General features: G+C 43.9%; 1 protein-coding gene across 1 annotated transcript; it reads right to left on the bottom strand.

Moving 5' to 3' along the window:
• Positions 1 to 680: 680 nt before the first annotated feature.
• Positions 681 to 17,759, bottom strand: LOC121871541 (titin-like). The gene is made up of 2 exons (XM_042373983.1): positions 17,719 to 17,759; positions 681 to 10,271 (listed from the first exon to the last, which is right to left on the bottom strand). The coding sequence occupies exon 2, from the start codon at positions 10,266 to 10,268 to the stop codon at positions 2,361 to 2,363; it is 7,908 nt and encodes a 2,635-aa protein (XP_042229917.1). The 5' UTR covers positions 10,269 to 10,271; positions 17,719 to 17,759; the 3' UTR covers positions 681 to 2,360.
• Between the last annotated feature and the right edge of the window lie 438 nt (positions 17,760 to 18,197).

Genomic DNA, 18,197 nt, shown 5'->3' with positions numbered 1-18,197 from the left:
AGCAGTACTTGTTGATACAGTTTTACAGTTGCCTTGTTACCTTTCTGTTAGTTTCATAAAGGAAGAAAGAATAAATAAGGTAAATAGAAGAAAATAGAAGGTATATTAATAAAAGCAAATTAGCATTTGGATAAGCAATAATGGTCTTAAAAATTCTTTATATGCGATATGAGCTTTTTTCCTCAGTGTAATTACCAAATAAGAAGAGGAAGAAGATTACCAAGAGGATAGCAAAAAGAAAACCAACAAGAATAAAATAAAGTAAAAAGAATCAGAAATATATGAAGATGACAGAATATATATATATATATATATATATATATATATATATATATATATATATATATATATATATATATATATATATATATATATATTATATTTATATGTGTGTGTGTGTGTGTGTGTGTGTTGTAAATTACATAAACTTGTTATCAATAAACCAATATTCGATTAGTTGCCTAAGAGACAACGCTGCAGTGATACATTTGAGCTAGTTAGTAGTTCCTCCATCGTCGGCCACGTCAGGAACTCTTCTTCCTTCATCAGCCACGAGTTATTCCTTCGTCAGCCACGTCAGAAGATATTCTTTTCATGACAGCAACGTCAAGAATTCGTATCCTTCGTCAACCACATCAGAAGAAATTCTTCCCTCGTCAGCAACGAAATATATTCTTCTTCCTTCATCAACCACGTCAGGAGGTAATATTTTACGTCAGCCACATCAGGAACTCTTTACCTCTACTGGTAGCAGTCCCCCGCCATAGTCGCCTCCAGAACGACCGTAAACGACCACACCATCCTCCAACACTGGTCGTATTGTGATCTGACGATAAAACAAGGCTCTCACACGTCCTGTGAGGTGAAAGCATGCTTGTATTATCCTCACAAATGTGTCGTGTCGTCAGCTGAATTTATGTCGTGTTGTCAGCTCAAAACACAAATAGTGTAGTGTTGTTAGCTCAAAACACAAGTGTTGTGTTGTCAGCTCACAAATAATGTTATGTTGTCAGCTTACAAACAATGTCGTGTTGTCAGCTTACAATGTCGTGTTGTCAGTTCGCAAACAATGTCGTGATGTCAGCTTACAAACAATGTCGTGGTGTCGTCTCACAAACAATGTCGTGCTGTCAGCTCACATGAATGTGGCGTTGTGAGCCCACAAACAAAGTGGTGTTGCGAGCTCACAAATAATGTCGTGTTGACAGTTCGCAAGGAGCATCGTGCCGTCAGCTCATGACTCAAGAAGTGTTGTGTCGTCAGATCATGATACAAAGTATGTTGAGTTATTAACTAGCAAGCAGTGTCACGTTGTCAGCTCCTAACACAAACTGTATCGAGATATCAGCTCATAACAAAAATACGTCGTGTTGTCAGCTCACATCACAAACTATACAGTGTTGTCCGCTTACAATACAATTGGTGTTGTGTTGTCAATTTATAACACAACTGCTGTGTTGTCAGCTCACAAAACACGCGGTGGGTTTGTTGTCAACTCATAACGCAATTGGTGTTGTATTGTCAGCTCACAAAACAAACTGTTGTGCTGTTAGCTCACATCACAAATGGCGTCGTGTTGTCAGTTCACAACACAATTGGTGAGCTGTTGTCAGCTCATAACACAGGTAGTGACGTGTTGTCAGCCCATAACACCAGTTGTGTTGTGTTGTTAGCTCATAACATAAGTGGTGTCGTGTTGTCAGCTCATAACACACGTGGTGTTGTGCTGTTAGCTCATAACACAAGTGGTGTCGTGTTGTCAGTCCTCAACACAAGTTATGTCGTGTCGTTCGTTCACAACGCAGGTGGTCGTGTGGGCGGCGCTGGTCAGGAGACACAGAGAGAATCTACCATAAGAACGGGGTAAAGGCCGAGTGGCTTACTATATGTTGTTCAGTCAAACCAGGTCAGCGGGTCTCTGAAGTGGCTTGATGTATGGTGGATCACTACCTTAGGTAAGAAGCTTGCTCAAGCCAGTTTAGCAACTTTGTGGAGTGGTTTGATACAAGTTGAATGACTAATTTTGGGCTATATCAGCTCAGTTCAGCAGTTTAGCGGCTATGAAATGGGTTAGTACGTATTGGTTCACTGACTTAAGTAAAGGACTGGATCAAGCCGGTCTAGCGGCTCTATGAACTAGTTTCATACGTGTTGGATCACTGTTATGAAGAGTGAATGGACTGGATGTGTGGGTACACTGGTTTTTAAATGCTTCGATGGCTCCTCTAAGATGAACACGATACACTATGAAGCTTCGTAAGATATACAGTATGGTAACTCAAAAGCTCTTATTTTTCCCTTGGCCTTCTGAAAACTCTCTCTGCCTTAGTCTTCTGCTACGGCTGTGGGTCTGCCAGGCACTAACGCCTCTTCTTCCGGCGGACTCTCTTGGATGGTGGGTCACCTCCAGGGTGGGGCGACTGAGATCCTTCCTTGGGCGATGGCGAACCCTCATGAGGGGACCCCAGGAGGCCATGAGGGGAGAGTCGGGCCTCTTGAGAAACACGGGCTTCACGAGGTGAGAGGCGGGGTTCATGAGAGAGAAGGTCCTCATGTGAAGGACGGAAGGCTCCTGAGGTGTGTTTCCGTGTCGTCCGATGGTCCTCATCATGTGACAGTGCTGGAACCTGGGAGCTTTCAGAACTCTGCTTCTCGGCATCTGAAGCAGGTGGCTCTGAAGGACTTGACTTCCCGTCGGGGAAGGGTCGCTGCCGTGTCGCAAAAATAAATCTTGGGAGCTGATCATCAGAGAGTTGAGGCGAAGGTACACTTGTTTTTTCTGCAACAGTTTGTGTCAGTGGGGAAGGTGAAGCGATTGTGCGAGTAGGGGAAGTTATCATCTTTGGTATAGGTGAGGATATCTTACGTGTGGGAGAGGATAACTTTGGTACTGGTGAAGTTGTCTTAGGAACAGGAGAGGCGACTTTTGATGCTGCAGTTGTCTTGGGGATGTATACAACTTTAGGCGTAGGAGACGCTATTTTAGGGAAAGGACAAACTATCTTTCCTGTGGGAGAAGTTTTCTTGGGTGTAGGAGAGGCTATCTTTGGACTGGGAGAGGATATCTTGGGTATTGGAGAAGCAATCTTGGAAGACGGTAGGGGTGATTTGGGTGACGAAGCATCAGACTTAATGGATGAGCTCCTCTTCAAGGAGTCTGTGGGTTTCGTTTTGGGAGAAGGCGAGACAGGCAGGGGCTGTAGACTTTCTGGGAACTTCATCCTCTGGGCCACACTAGTCTTCAGTGGCGAGTAACTTTCTGTCTCTGACTTAAAATCATCTGCTGGTTGTTTGAGATCCACTGTCATTGGTCTAGAGTATTTAACTGTTTGACTAGAATCTTCTACTGTTTGCTTAAGGTCTGTAGGAGATTTACCGGACTCTGTTGTCTGAGAGTCTATTAATTTTAGTTTGGAATCTTTTGTGTGTGATTTAGTAATATCTTCAGGTGTCTTTGACTCATCCGTGGGTTTTGTTGATGCGCTAGGTGGTGGCGAGGTGGGTAGAGTGTCTTTTAGAGGTTCCACATGCTCGAGGCTGTGGGTGCTGGATACTGAGGTGGGCTTTGGCTTGAGAGCAGGTTTGGTCGTGGGAGACGTGACGGGACTGTCTGCTGTTTGTTGTTGTGTTGGAGTTGCGAGTCGACTAGGCTTTGGGCGCTCGACCGTGGATTTTCCTCTTTGTGGGGAGGGGGAGCTAATCCTATGGGAGCTAATCCTATGGGATCTAATCCTAGGGGATTCTCTGCCCTTCTGATCCTCGAGGGAAAGCTCTGCTGTCATTGTTGTGACAGAATCAGGTGAATACATTCGACTTTTATCGCTAACATATTTCGGTAAAACACTCGGTGACTCAGGCTTCGTCTCGTTGAAAGTTTCAAGAGTTATCGTTGTCTCAGCTACCATTGTCTCTGGTTTGAGTTCTAGTTTGGAACCATCATCCTGAGGAACAATGGACGTGGGAAACATAACTGTTGTTGGTTCGACTGAGGAAATGATTGCCTGTGAGGATTCTGACGTTATAATTGGCTTGGTGTCGTCAGCTGCCAGTGTTGATAGTGGTGTCTCAGTGTGGGGAAGCTTCTTGGGTTTTCGATGCTTCCTTGGATCAGGTGAGGGAGGTGAAGTGATACCTTCAGGGTACTTTAGTGTCCTTAGGGGTGAAACGGCTCTAGCAGGTTTTAATGCCGGTAATGACAAATGTTTTGATGATGGGGGATGAGTCATCGTATCTGGCTGAACCTTCTGGGATGTATCATCAGGAGCAGCTGCTGGAGGAGAGGCTGGCACAGTAAGCTCGGGGGAAGCTTCCACTGTCTGAAGCTTTGGAGACCCTGGTGTAGGAATTACAACTTTCGGTCTTGTTTTCCTTGGTGCAGGAGACGGCGGCTTTGGGGTCTCTTTAAGGACTTCTGGTGAGAGTGGAGGAGATATTCCGTCTGAGTGCTTTAAGACTACCGGCGGCGGTGGCGGCGGCGACAGTGGCTGGGAGACACCTTCAGGAAACTTTAGTTTAAATATTTGTTCAGAAGGTGGTTCTGAAATACCTGTTTGACGTTGAGTTATTTCACCGGTCAAGGGTGACGGTGGAGCTTTAGTGGTAGCGGGTGACGGTGGAGCTTTAGTGGTAACGGGTGACGGTGGAGCTTTAGTGGTAACGGGTGACGGTGGAGCTTTAGTGGTAACGGGTGACGGTGGAGCCTTAGTGGTAACGGGTGACGGTGGAGCTTTAGTGGTAACGGGTGACGGTGGAGCCTTAGTGGTAACGGGTGACGGTGGAGCTTTAGTGGTAACGGGTGACGGTGGAGCCTTAGTGGTAACGGGTGACGGTGGAGCTTTAGTGGTAACACTCTTGGTGTGAGGTTTTGGTGAAGCAAACCTCGGAGACCTCACAGTAGGCTTCGCTTCATCTTCGGGAGGTGGTTTAGAGATTTTCTCAGGCACTGAACCTCTACTTGGATACACAAATTTCCGAGGAACGGGTGAACGAGGCTTTGAGATTCCCTCAGGGAACTTCAGCTCTAATAAGACAGCGCTAGTATCTGTAGCAGCAGCGTCTGGCTTTACGGGCTCAACTGGGATCTCTTTCTTGGGCGATTCAACTTCTTTAGAGACCTTGGTATCTGCTGGAGGCGTAGGTGGGACTGGAGACCCGATTTGTGGCACTTCAGACTCTGGTAGCTCATCCGTCTTTCCTGAAGGCTCCAAGTCTGGCATCGGCTTTGCGTCTTCCTCAACTGGCGCCTTCATGACTTCTGATTTATCGGAGGATTTCCTCTCTCGCTTTCGCTCGCTTGACCTTCTGCTACTCTTTCTTTCCCTTCGACCCACCCGGGGACTCCAGGTAGCGCCTGTGACCGGGAAAGAGGTAGTTGTTTCTCCGACATCTTCACTTGGTGTAAGTGATGGGGAACCCAACTGCTTGTCCTGGGGAACCTCCTGTCTAACCTCGTCGCTCTTAACCACTTTTTTCTGTTCATCTGTGTCTCTCGTTGTGGGTTTTGATTCAATACTCTTTCCCCTCTTAATCCTGGAAAGACTTGCATAGTCATATTCGCCAGAACTAAAAGATTTATGCTCCTCGCGGTGCTTTCCGTGTCTCTTGTGGCCACTGCTCAGTTTCTCCTTCCAGAATTCGTCTGAAAACTTGTCTTTACTGGATTTGACTGACACCTTTTTTCTCAAACGATGGTCACTGGCAGGCTGAGTAGCAGCTGAGACACGCTCTTGTTCTTCACTTCGCTTAGCAATATCTTCACCTTCTTGTTTTTCAACTGGCTTAGTAATATCTTCACCAACTTGTTCTTCGGCTGGCTTAACAGTAACCTCGCCTTCCTGTTCTTCAACTGACTCAGCAATAGCGTCACCTTCTTGTTCTTCAGCCTGCTTCGCAGCAAACTCGCCTTCTTGCTCTTTTTCTGGCTTAGCCATAAAATCGGCTTCCTGTTCTTCAGCTGGTTTAGTAATAACTTCGCCTTCTTCTTCTTCTTCAGCTTTTTTGACAACATCCTCAACTTCTTGTTCTTCAGTTGCGACCTCACTTTCTGGTTCTTCAATATTCTTGTCAGTAACATCTGGTTCTTGTTCTACAGCTGCTGTATCAATATTATCACCTTGTTCTCCGGTTACCTGGTCAGTAATGTCATGTTCCTGTTCTTCAGCTGCATTTTCTTGCGGTAAATCTTCAGTGGGGGAGCCTTTTTCTTCTGTATCGAGTTCAGTCGCTTCAGCACGAATAAATTCATCCCCTTTAGCAGTTGTTTGTTCTGGTTCTCTCTGGGGAACTTCATCGCTAACTTCAAGAAACTTTCCTTCAGGGGGTTCCCCCTTCGTCCTCCCATTTCCTGGGGGAGAAAGTAGGCCTGGTGGAGGTGGTGATGTGGCTGCCTCCTTTGTGGTCGCCTGCACCTCTGGCCCTTCTTGGCTCCGAGTACGTCGTCGGTGCCTTCTCCTCCTGCTTCCACTCTTACCATCCTTGTCCTTTTTCGATAATTTTGGACTTCGGCCCTTTTCATCAGTGTCCTTGTATACAGACGGGGATTTCGACTTTTCTCTAACTTTACGATGTGGTTTTGTTTCGTCCTTTGCTCTCTTACGTTTCTCCTCCTTAGGGATTACGTCTTCACTGGTTGGCTCTACTGTGGACGTCACTACTTCAGGAATATCTTGCTTCTTGGTATCTGTATCTGCTGTCTCTTCTGCTCTCAAGCCATTCTCTTGCTTCTCCTCCACCCCGTTCACTTTGCTTTCAACCTCACTGACTTCTTTACTTTCTAACTGGGTGGCAGAATCTTTCGTTTCGTCTGTGTAATTTTCAGGAACTAAAGGTTCATCCTTAGTTAAATCAGGTGTAACTTCTAGGGGGTTTGTGACGTATATAGGTTCATGCTGACCTATTGCATCGATAAATTCATTTCCAGTTTCCAAATAGTCAATAATGAGAGCTTCTTTGTCCGATGGAGAAGATTTTTTGTCTTCTATACTCTCAGCTTCAACAACTCCCTCTGGAGGGCTCTCAGAGACAGGCGTTTCCTGTTCCTCGCTTAATTCAACAGCTTTCCCTTCACTTTCAATGCTTAGCTCATCTTCTTTATCTTTTTTCGCTACTTTGGTGATCTCCTCTACCGACACTTTTCCACCGTTACTTTCATGTGCGAGGTCTTCTTGAGCAGGAGGTTCTTCTTTTTTTCCTGCAGTAGCCACAGCGCCTTCTTCCACGTTCTCCACACCAACTTTTTCCCCGCCGACTGCATTCGTTTCTTTTTCAACCTCGCTCTCTGCCATACTAACAGCGTCTTTAATTGGTGAGGCATCTGCTTCATCGCTCTTACCTTTTTCATCTTCTGAAGTCTTAGACTCTGAGGTGACTGATGGCGTTTTGCTCGCTGTGCTATTTGTTTCCATCGTCTTTGCTTCAACCTTGGCTGTTTCCTTTGAACCATTGACAGGTTCTGATTTGTCATTAGTCTTTTCAGGGACAACATCTTCTTTCTTGCTCCCCATTCTTGTGACTCCTTTTATCCATTCTTTTGCCTTTCCCACGAGTGTTTTACGATCCTTTATGGAACCTCCATTTTTGCTTTCTACTTCTAGTGTCTCTTGTCCAGTCTCCGTCACTCCTGCTGCCCCTTCAACAGTCTGTGTGTCTTCTCCAGACTTCTTCGTTGCATCTGTCGCTGCGCCCTCTGGCTTAGTTACTTCGGCTCCTTCTCCAGGTTGTCCAGCATCACATACCAGGTCGTTTTTGTTGTTGGCGGGATGCTGACCCTCCTCTGCACGACCCTCCGAGGCGAGGGAAGAGGCACTGTCCAGAACATCGGGCAGCGCCCCGTCTCTGGGGGTGTGATCGGAGAATTCTGAGTCGTCTCTTCTGCTTTCACTTTTTGCTTTTTGCTCGTCACTTGAGTTTCCTGAGGCGGTGTCTTGTCGCTCGTCGACGCTTCCTCCGCTGCTCTGGTGTGACGAAGATCCCTCAGGCTCAGAGGCGCTCTTATTCTCTCTTTCAGACTTCTTCTGTTGAGAGAATTTATTTTGAAATTGGTTGATTTTTCCAGAAAGGGTTCCCTTGGTTCTCTTATCTTTTCTACTCGACCCGCCTTTTGTCTCTGGGTTTTCCATGGCCATGTAAACGTCTTCTTGGTCGTCTTGTTCTCCCCTTTGGCCCCGAAAACAAGGAAATTTTGGATTTCCTACTATCGCCTTTCCATGATTTTCCTCTGCTTCCTCTCCCTCGCCAGGCTGGTATTCAGGGTAGAGACTAAAGAACAAACTTTGCGCATCAGCTTCACCGGCGCCCTTAACATCGGGAACTTCTGAATGTGCTGCATCTCCTGTAAGTTGCAAATGATCCTCACGGTCCAGCTCTTCCCAGACAGGAGATCCGGAGCGGACCTTGACTGCATCGTCCTCCTGGTGTAGTCCTTCTTTCAGGTCTTCAGAGTCTTTGGATTCTGCCTTAACCTTACCGTCTAAGGCACAGGGTCCCTCTTCTTTTGGGGTTGATAGATCCGTTGTCGAAGAAAGACTTTCAGAATCAAACTCTGTTGACTCACTGACAGAAGATTTGCTGGTGTGTTCCCTAGAACCACCTATAGAAGCTCTACTTGCCTCTTCTGTTTCACTCATAGAAGTCCTGCTAATTCCATCTCCGCTGTATTCACTTACAGAAGTTCTGCTTATTCCATCTCCGCTGTATTCACTTACAGAGGTCCTGCTTACTCCTTCTCCACTGTATTCACTTACAGAGGTCCTGCTTATTCCGCTATACTCACTTACAGAGGTCCTGCTTACTCCATCTCCTTCGTACTCACTAGCTGAGGTCTTGCTAAAAGCTTCCATGTCGCCGGACTCGCTGGCTGAAGTGGTGCTGGCAGTGTCTGGCGCTCTACTTGAGGGCTGCAGTATTCCTTGGCTGCCGAGCGACTTGATGGATGGACTTGACCCACTGGGGGATACTGTCGACCCTCTTGCACTACCATCTGCTTCAGCTTTTTCAGTACTTGATGTCATGACTTCTTGTTGTAAGGCCTCTGTGGTTGAACTTCTGCTCACAGTTTCTGAGTCAGTCGATTCCGTTACCGATGCTGTGCTCAGTGCATCGGGATCCACAGAACCATCAGTTGAAATTTTCCTGGCCACAACACGTTCGCCAGATCCTATAAAGGAAGTCCTGCTTACAGAGTCTGCGTCAGCGTGATCACTCACCGATGACCTGCTGACTGAGTCTCCTTCTGTGGCAGATTCACTCGGTGATGAGTTCATGGCACCGTCTGATTCCATTTGTTGTCCTGATATGATATGAACTGCCCCATTTCCCGTGACTCCTGAGTTATCTCTGGGAGGGCTGCTTGATGGTAGTGCCCCTGCACTCTCATTGTCGAGGATTTCTGAGAGGGGGTTTAGAGTTTCAGTGCCATTAACTTCTTCGTCTTCTACCATGTCGCCGATGACGAGCTCTATGTCGTCGCTCTCAAGTGAAGGTTCGGCTCCTGACTCTGCCTTCATGTCGATGAACGCGTACCCGTCCATCCTGTCGTTGATACCGTCGACCACAGCAGCGTTCATGTGCTCGTCTACCTGGCCGTTCTCCTCGCCACTTAGTGTGTGCTGACAGGCGTCAACAAAGATTGCCGTATCGCTGTCACTCTCGTCATCCGATATGAAAAACTTGACAGATTTCTCGCTGTTACTAACGCCTTCTGCATCAGAGTGGGAAGACTTGTCTGTTGTTTCTTTCTCCCTGTCTGCAGAAACTTTGTGGATACCGACTCTTGTTTCAGACGGTAATGGAAAATCATCACCAACAAGGGTCTCTTCCTCCCTGGCCTTCTTCAGCTCCTCTTCAAGGGTCGTTTCACCTAGTGGGTCATAAATCCATTCTGTAAGAGAAGATTCGAAGTCTTTATCTACGTCAGTTGCCAATAGACCCTGAGCGCCGTTTGCGTTATGTTCAGCTCTCCCTTCATCATCTTTAGTGTCGTCCTTCTGGCTGTCGTCACTGAGCTCACTGGAGGCGTCGCGTTTCCTCACACCAACCTCTTTCTTATTGGAAGATGTTGTTGAGTCCTTTCCCACCTGGTCCTTCTCACCCTTCACTTCCTGCATCACCTCCTCCTCCTCCTCATCGTCCTCTTCACCCAGTCTCTTCCTCTTTGCATCCCGGGTCTTGGTGCGTTCCTTCTTGAAACGCTGTTTACTGGGTGCCTGGGGACCTTGAGGCATCGGACCTACCACTCTCTTCAGCTTTCTCCACCTCGCCTTTCCTCCCATAGCCTGCAGATAACATAACAGTCATAGTGCGTGTCAGTAGAGACAAATGGGAGGGACACACGGCTCGTGGGACAGTGGGAGGGACATACAGGTCAGAGGACAGTGGGAGGGACACACAGGTCATGGGACAGGGGGGTCATACAGGTCATGCGACAGTGGGGGGACATAGAGGTCGTGGGACAATGGAAGGGACACACAGGTCATGGGGCAGTGGGAGGGACATACAGGTCATGGAGCAGAAGGGATATACAGGTCATGGGACAGTGGGAGGAACACACAAGTCATGGGGCAGTGGGAGGGACACACAGGTCATGGAGCAGGGGGGACATACAGGTCATGGGACAGTGGTCGGGACATACAGGTCATGTGACAGTAGGAGGAACACACAGGTCATGGGACAGTAGGAAGAACACACAGGTCATGGGACAGTGGGAGGGACATACAGGTTATGGGGCAGTGGGAGGGACATACAGGTCATGGGGCAGTGGTAGGGACATACAGGTCATTGGACAGTGGGAGGGACATACAGGTCATGGGACAGTAAGAGGAACACACAGGTCATGGGACAGTGGGAGGAACATACAGGTCAGGGAACATAATCTGGACACCTTATAATTATAGTACTTATTGAAGAAGAGAGAGAGAAATAAGAAAGAGAAAGATTGTAAGGAAAATGAGAGGAAGGGAAAATATGAAAGAACGGATCTCACACACACACACACACACACACACACACACAAACACACACACACACACACACACACACACACACAATTAATTTTAGGGAAGTGACTGAAAGATAAATTGATTAATCCCACAAAGGAAAATGTATAGGTTTGTTGAGATGTCATGACGATTAGAAACCCCTGCTTACTTTACCTGGTGATTAACGCCTTGATGGTAAATGGAGGGTTTGGTTTGGTTGGATTAAGCTATGTTATATCAGGTTTTGTTAGGTTAGGTTAGTTTACCATTGCGGTGTTTAATCATCAGGTGAAATAAGTTGGTGTTCTTAATCTTCGGGAGATTCGTTTGGAAAATAGTCACATAAAAGTTAAAAAAATTACTTATGGAGTTCTTACAGACTTTCTATAGCGCAATATTTTACCCAGAGAGATTAGAACGCCTGCAACTGCCTAGCTTATACTGTAAACGGACAAGGAGTGATTTAAATAATGTTTACAAACATCTCAGAGGGCACTAATCAGTCGAGTGTGGGTCACAGCTCAAGGTTGAAGAAGGCACAATACACCAGAAAACTGTTAGGACAATCTTTTTCAGAGTGAGAATTGTGAACTCTTGGAATAATCTGCCAGAGTGTTATGACGGCACCGAGTGTGAGCTCTTTCAAGACCAGGCTTGACCAACACTGGAGCAGGTACAGATACATTCAGGAGTCAGCGCCTGCCCAGTACTTGCCAACAGTGTGTAACAGAAACGTGACCGACCGTCCAAGCGGCTAACGAGCCGATCAGTGGAGAAGAGGTTTAAAGTAAAAAGTATCTCTGTAATAAATACCAATATGCAGTATACAGATTTCAGATTTGCCCAGTGATGGGGCTAGTTTATTGGAGCACCAGACAGAGGTAATTTTCTTTGTATTGTTTTGGCAAGCGCCACCAGCCATATAACGCCCATCGACTTGTAAACACGCAGCTGGTTTACAAACGTCCAAAGTAAGTGTGAAGTTTTGTATAATATATCGTACCTCAACCTGATCCTTGAGAGCGACCCGTAAATGTTTCTCGTCCCAGGGTTTGAGAGGTCAGTAAACTGCCTGCAGTTCCTGGCCTTTCATGTTGAGAGTAAAGAGAAACACAGTCTCAAAGTGAAAGGTGAGAGAGAGAGAGAGAGAGAGAGAGAGAGAGAGAGAGAGAGAGAGAGAGAGAGAGAGAGAGAGAGTGAACAAGATCATAGAGAATTTCTATCTTACTCCCTCTCGCCTATTGTTCCCTTCGCTCTCTATCGTCCCTTTGTCTCACCCTCAGTGTATGAGTATAGCAGCAGGAGTGGGATGGAGGTGGGAATGAGTCAGTGTATCAGTGCAGGCAACCGGTTGTGTGAGGGAGGAGCAAGGAGCGAGACACCCCGTTACCCCCAGCGACCACACTACCGGTTCTGAGGCGACGGGGTACAACGACTGGCTACTTACCATCACACGACCACCTCCACCACCCACCACTACCACCCACCACCACCACCATCACCAATACTACTGCCACCACCAACACTACCACCACTACCATTACTACCACTAATACTATTTATTTATATTTTTAAACACTATTACTACTACCACCACCAACACTACCATTACTACCACCATCACTACCACTACTACAATCATTACAAATACTACTACTACTACTACTACTACTACTACTACTACTACTTCTACTTTTTTATTGGCCTCCAGCCTCCCCCAATAGCCACACCTTCGCCACCATTTTATTACCTTAATATTAAATATCCTAATACATAAGTAGCTATCCTAGCTGTGTTGAGTTAGTTGAGCCGCAGATCTATGTGGCATTCAGTGACTGTTGCTTTTGGGCCGATGCTCTCGTTCCCCTACTACTACTATCGTCACCACCACTACAACAACCAATACTTCTCCTATTGACACCCCCACTACCATTACTACTATTATCAATACTTCAACTACTACGGCTACCACCACCACTATCAGTATTACCATCACTCCCGCTACCAGCACAAACACTGACTTCCGATCCTATATACATCCCCGTTTACATCGCTCCACTACCACTACCAATTACACCATTGCCACTACCTTCAGTAACAATATCATTACTACCATTGCCACCACTACCATTACCATCACTGCCATGCACTACGACCCCCCCCCCCCTACACACCAGCAGTATTTCCTACAACAATACCAAGTTTTCTTTGTTCCACTGACACGGGATCACAACACAATGGCCACAACTCTCATCGCTCTCAGAATTCGATACATATGTTGGTTTACTAATTTGACTCTCTGGTAACTAAATCCTATAGCTCTCAACAGGCATTATGTGTGTTTGTGTGTTTGTATGTCTGCACGAGAATCTCGGAAACTACTTTACCGATCTGTAGTGATGATGGATGGTGTTATATGTAGTGATGATGGATGGTGTTATATGTAGTGATGATGGGTGGTGTTATATGTAGTGATGATGGATGGTGGTATATGATGGATAGTGTTATATGTAGTGATGATGGAGTGGTGTTATATGTAGTGATGATGGGTGGTGTTATATGTAGTGATGATGGATGATGTTATATGTAGTGATGATGGGTGGTGTTATATGTAGTGATGATTAGACAATAAAATAATAACAGTTTAATGCAAAAAAAAATATACTTTGCTGTACCGTTGTAGTGAAAAACATGGTGAAACTTACATACACCGTTAATGAACTATTGATGGAAGAAGAAGTTTTGGGGACTGAACAAAGAGACAATGTGGAGCCTCCCGGAGGGTAGCGTCCTATCGTTGCCTAGCGATTCTGCTAGTATATATATATATATATATATATATATATATATATATATATATATATATATATATATATATATATATATATATATATATATAATGAAGAGGAGAACCAGGGTAAACACAAACATCTTGAAGTAGGGCTTCTTTAATTGCTAACGTTTCGGAAATAATCCTTTTCCATCATCAGAGCCTAAAAAAGTTTTGGCAAGAGCGAGTGTGATACAGACCTCCTCATTATGGAGGCATTACACCAGTACAAAGAAAAGCCATCGCTTTGTGATATGGCCTCTAGTGAATTGTTATGTTTTTCACATTAAGGCTCGTCTGAATTAAGGTATTACCCCCATGTTCATTTTATTTCATACTTTTAATTTCCTGATTTTAGCTTTGTATGTAGGTCTCTCGTCATTTTTGTCGGTTTTGAGGTGGATTGCTCTTTTTTAAACTTTTGAAGTTTATCGAAGGTAATTTTTCGCATAATATTATGTTTTTATTGTATATCACCTGTATTTTTAAAAATTTTCAATTTTTTTTAGGCTCTGATGATGGAAAATGACAATTTCCGAAACGTAAGCAATTAAAAGTAGCCCTACTTCAAAATGTTTGTGTTTACCCTGGTTCTCCTCTTCATTATAAAAATACATTTTCCACGTAACAAGTCTATTGCTGAAGTTATATATATATATAATGGGGATATTCATATCAGTCTGTACTCACCCTAAAAACACCGAACGTTTTTATATATATATATATATATATATATATATATATATATATATATATATATATATATATATATATATATATATATATATATAAATAAATCACTGTAGGTGCGCGTGATCTAGGTATATGCATAACACAAGGAAAGAAGAAAACAGTTCAAGCGCTTTCTGTAGTTCACATCTTCAGGGTGAGTACAGACTAGTCTGTACTCACCCTGAAATAATTACAAGCCTTAAGCTGTGGTTATCAGCAATATATATATATATATATATATATATATATATATATATATATATATATATATATATATATATATATATGTATATATATATATATATATATATATATATATATATATATATATATATATATATATATATATATATATATGTATATATATACTGTGCAAGTACAGTATATATGTGTGTGTATGTATACTGTGCATATGTGTGTGGTGTGTTTGTGTGTCTACCAAGACATCATGGTGGATAGGACCAATCACTGGGCGTGGTAGAGATCTACCAATTAAAGGACGTTTTGGCAGATAAGGACGAATCAGCGTACCAGCAGGACAAAATCCCATAAACACTATAATACTATCTTCGGTTAGCGTAGGTTAAGGCAAGGTAGGTTACGCCAACCTAGTCAAAGTTATTTCAGGTTAAGTCAAGTTTGGATAAGTTAGGTTAGGTAAAGTTTAGTTTTGGTTAGGTTAGGTTAGATTTGATAAGTTTGGTTAGGCAAAGTTTAGTTCCGGTTAGGTGAACTTGAATCAAGTTTGGTTACTTTAACTAAGACAACGTTAGATCAAGTTAAGTTAAGTCAAGTGAGGTTAGGTTAGATCAAGTGAAGTTACATTAACTGGAGTAATTACGTATGTTTATGTTACAAATTTAGCTAAAGTCGAGTTAGACGAGATATTTTTCAGTTAGGCTGATCAGTGATGGGCTTCGTCACTACGCGCCTCCAGGGAAACGCCTAAAATTTTGACTGACAGATACAGAGTCGATAATAATAATAATACTGATTTGGCTGAGCCAGTTGAGAGCCTGAGCTCTCTTGAAGGCTCTACTCTCTTCTAGAGTACAGACTGCCAGAAAAGTTATAAAAATCCGTGTCAGGAGTTTAGTTAAACTCGTTTTTTTCATTTGATTTTTCGACACTAAATAGCTTCATGAGGAAATTTTTATCAGTGAATCTACGGAATGTTTACAAAGTGCCTTGATGTTAGTCTTTATTAAAATAGGACGAGAGGTTTATCTTATAGAATAGTGTAATTACTAACCTTATTACGCGCTTAAAGACCTTCGTTGTTGAAGTGCAGAAATAACATTATAACAACAGCAAATATAGCGTTTATTATGTCCCTCGAGGAAAACGCACAGCCACAACATTAGTAATGTACTTCATCCTTGTGTACACACAACTATATTCTTGATTACGTCCTCTGTGACTTACATTAGCAAGCGGAGATGTGAAGGACGCATCGTGAACGGCCATCACTGGTAATGACTAACGCTAAGTGACGTATTCCATCCTGATTGGTTGATAGGATATGGTAACTCTAGCGCCCTCGGTATTGGTTAGCACTCAGTGACGATTTCCATATTGATTGACTGACATGATGTGATAACTCTAACGCCCTCGGCTATATGTGCATGTATGCGAATGTATATGTTTATAATTCACTGAATACTTCTAGTCAGGGAAGAGGAGGAGTGACGTTAAGAAACAAGTAGGAAGATGAGCAAAAACAAACAGGAAGAAGATAAAACAGATAAAAATAAAAAGCTAATTTAATGGTCAGGTATATCGTATATTTATGCTTACACTGATTCGATAATTTTCTTTTCATACTCAAACAACACGTTGATGAATACAATTCTATCTCATTGTCTAGATACACTCTGTGACGTCACTTGATCAGGTCAGCACAGCTAAATCATATCGTAATACACACATTAACACTACTTTCTCAGCTTATCCATACCTGACCTGGCCTACCTTACACACACCACCACTGGTATTTCCATTTACTTGAAACTGACCTGACCTAACCTAACATACTCTCACCAAACTATCCAAACTTGGCCAAACCTAACCTATCCAAACCTGACTTGACACCAGAATGCTCTCAAAATTTTTAAATGAAAATCACTTAACCAATGTGCAAGTTCACACATGTCCTCAGGCTCAGCTGGTGCCCCTCACAGCTGCAGGACAGACCACTGCCACAGCTCAACCAGACCGTTATGAATCACGTCTACTTAACAAAGAGTTGTAACTATTGAGTTTGTTTACTACTTGTCATATTATCAGGTGCTGACTGCGTCTTAGTTATATTGCTGTAAAGATGGGGGTGCTGGTGGTAGAGTGGTACCGCTCTTGCCTTCGCAAGCGAGATGTCATGGGTTCGATTCCCGGGCCGGTGGAAGTTGTTTGGACATACTTCCTAGCCCCCATTAGTCCCTGTTCACCTAGCAGTAAAGTAGGTACCTGTTGTAAATCGAAAGTTGCGAATTCGTATTCAGAGACAAGTTGTTGGAGCTTCCAATAACTTGATGACATAAATCATTGACTCTTCAGGCTTCTATGCCCTTGACTCTTCAGGCTTCTATGCCCTTGACTCTTCAGGCTTCTACGCCCTTAACTCATGAGACATAAAGGCAAGCATGAACTTAGCATGCTTCCCTGTTGGACACTGTAAACGCTTCTGCGCTTCACCCTACACAAAGATGTAGGGGGTGCCCAATGAAAAAAAAAAAATTGCTGTAAAGAGATGACCTGTGGCTAAATATTCCTTACTTGTTGTAATGTAATGTCCTTGTTTCCAAAATCTTGTCCTTATACCAAACTGTAATCACGTCGTAATTATATTATCATAAAACAAAAAATGTATACCTGGGCCTAGTGACGTCTTACTCACAAACTGATAATTCCTCTCGGTGAACGTCTTAATCCCACATGTTTACAGTATAATGTAATTTCTTAATTAATTATCGCAAGGTTTGCAATTTTAAATTACTGAAAATCGGCTTATAAACTGCAATCAGACTCAGCGCCATACCGTTTGTATCCAATGCTTGAGAATAAACATTAGTATCGTTATCAAGTGAAGTCACGCTGTGAGAACCAATCAGGCGGGTTTGGCTGTGGCTCCTTACTTTGTCGTTTGGGAAAAAACTACAGACACACAACACCCAGGCAGTGTCTCACCTTGAGGAGCCGGGTGTGGACACACAGGGGAGACACAGGGAGTCCCGGGGGCGACAATTGTCCCTCTTATATGTGGGAGAAGCGGCAACTATGCGCAGTTATGTAAAGAAGAGCCTGGCGCTGCGCGGCGGCCAAGACCGGATGTAAGTCACCACCATGACGACCCCCGCCACCCCCACTCTGCTCATTCCCGCTGTTTTTTTTCCTAGGACGAGTAAAAATACCTTCTAGTAGCGCTGGTCGAAAATAAAATGAAAGTTTATTGGAGCCTTAAACTTATTAATACATATCTCTTTTGCCATAAACCATAAGAGGGATTCAGGCTGAAAGTGTCGAAAATTTTAAAGATTTGCACAATAAGTAAGACTGTAAGAAATCTTGAGAAGTTAGAGTATGCTGATATTAGATAACATTGTATAATTATGTTCATGATGGGACGAGATGTATCACAAAAAAATCGCAATTATTCGTATAACCAA

The sequence above is a fragment of the Homarus americanus genome, unplaced genomic scaffold (assembly GCF_018991925.1).
Source record: "Homarus americanus isolate GMGI-L3 unplaced genomic scaffold, GMGI_Hamer_2.0 scaffold45698, whole genome shotgun sequence".
Classification (NCBI taxonomy): Eukaryota; Metazoa; Arthropoda; class Malacostraca; order Decapoda; family Nephropidae; genus Homarus; species Homarus americanus.
Note: the sequence above shows the minus strand (reverse complement) of the source record. Positions and strands in the feature narration are given on the sequence as shown.

What these genes read in the sequence shown, in the direction of transcription:
- LOC121871541 (XM_042373983.1), bottom strand. Translation starts at nt 10,268, where the DNA reads ATGGGAGGAAAGGCGAGGTGGAGAAAGCTGAAGAGAGTGGTAGGTCCG.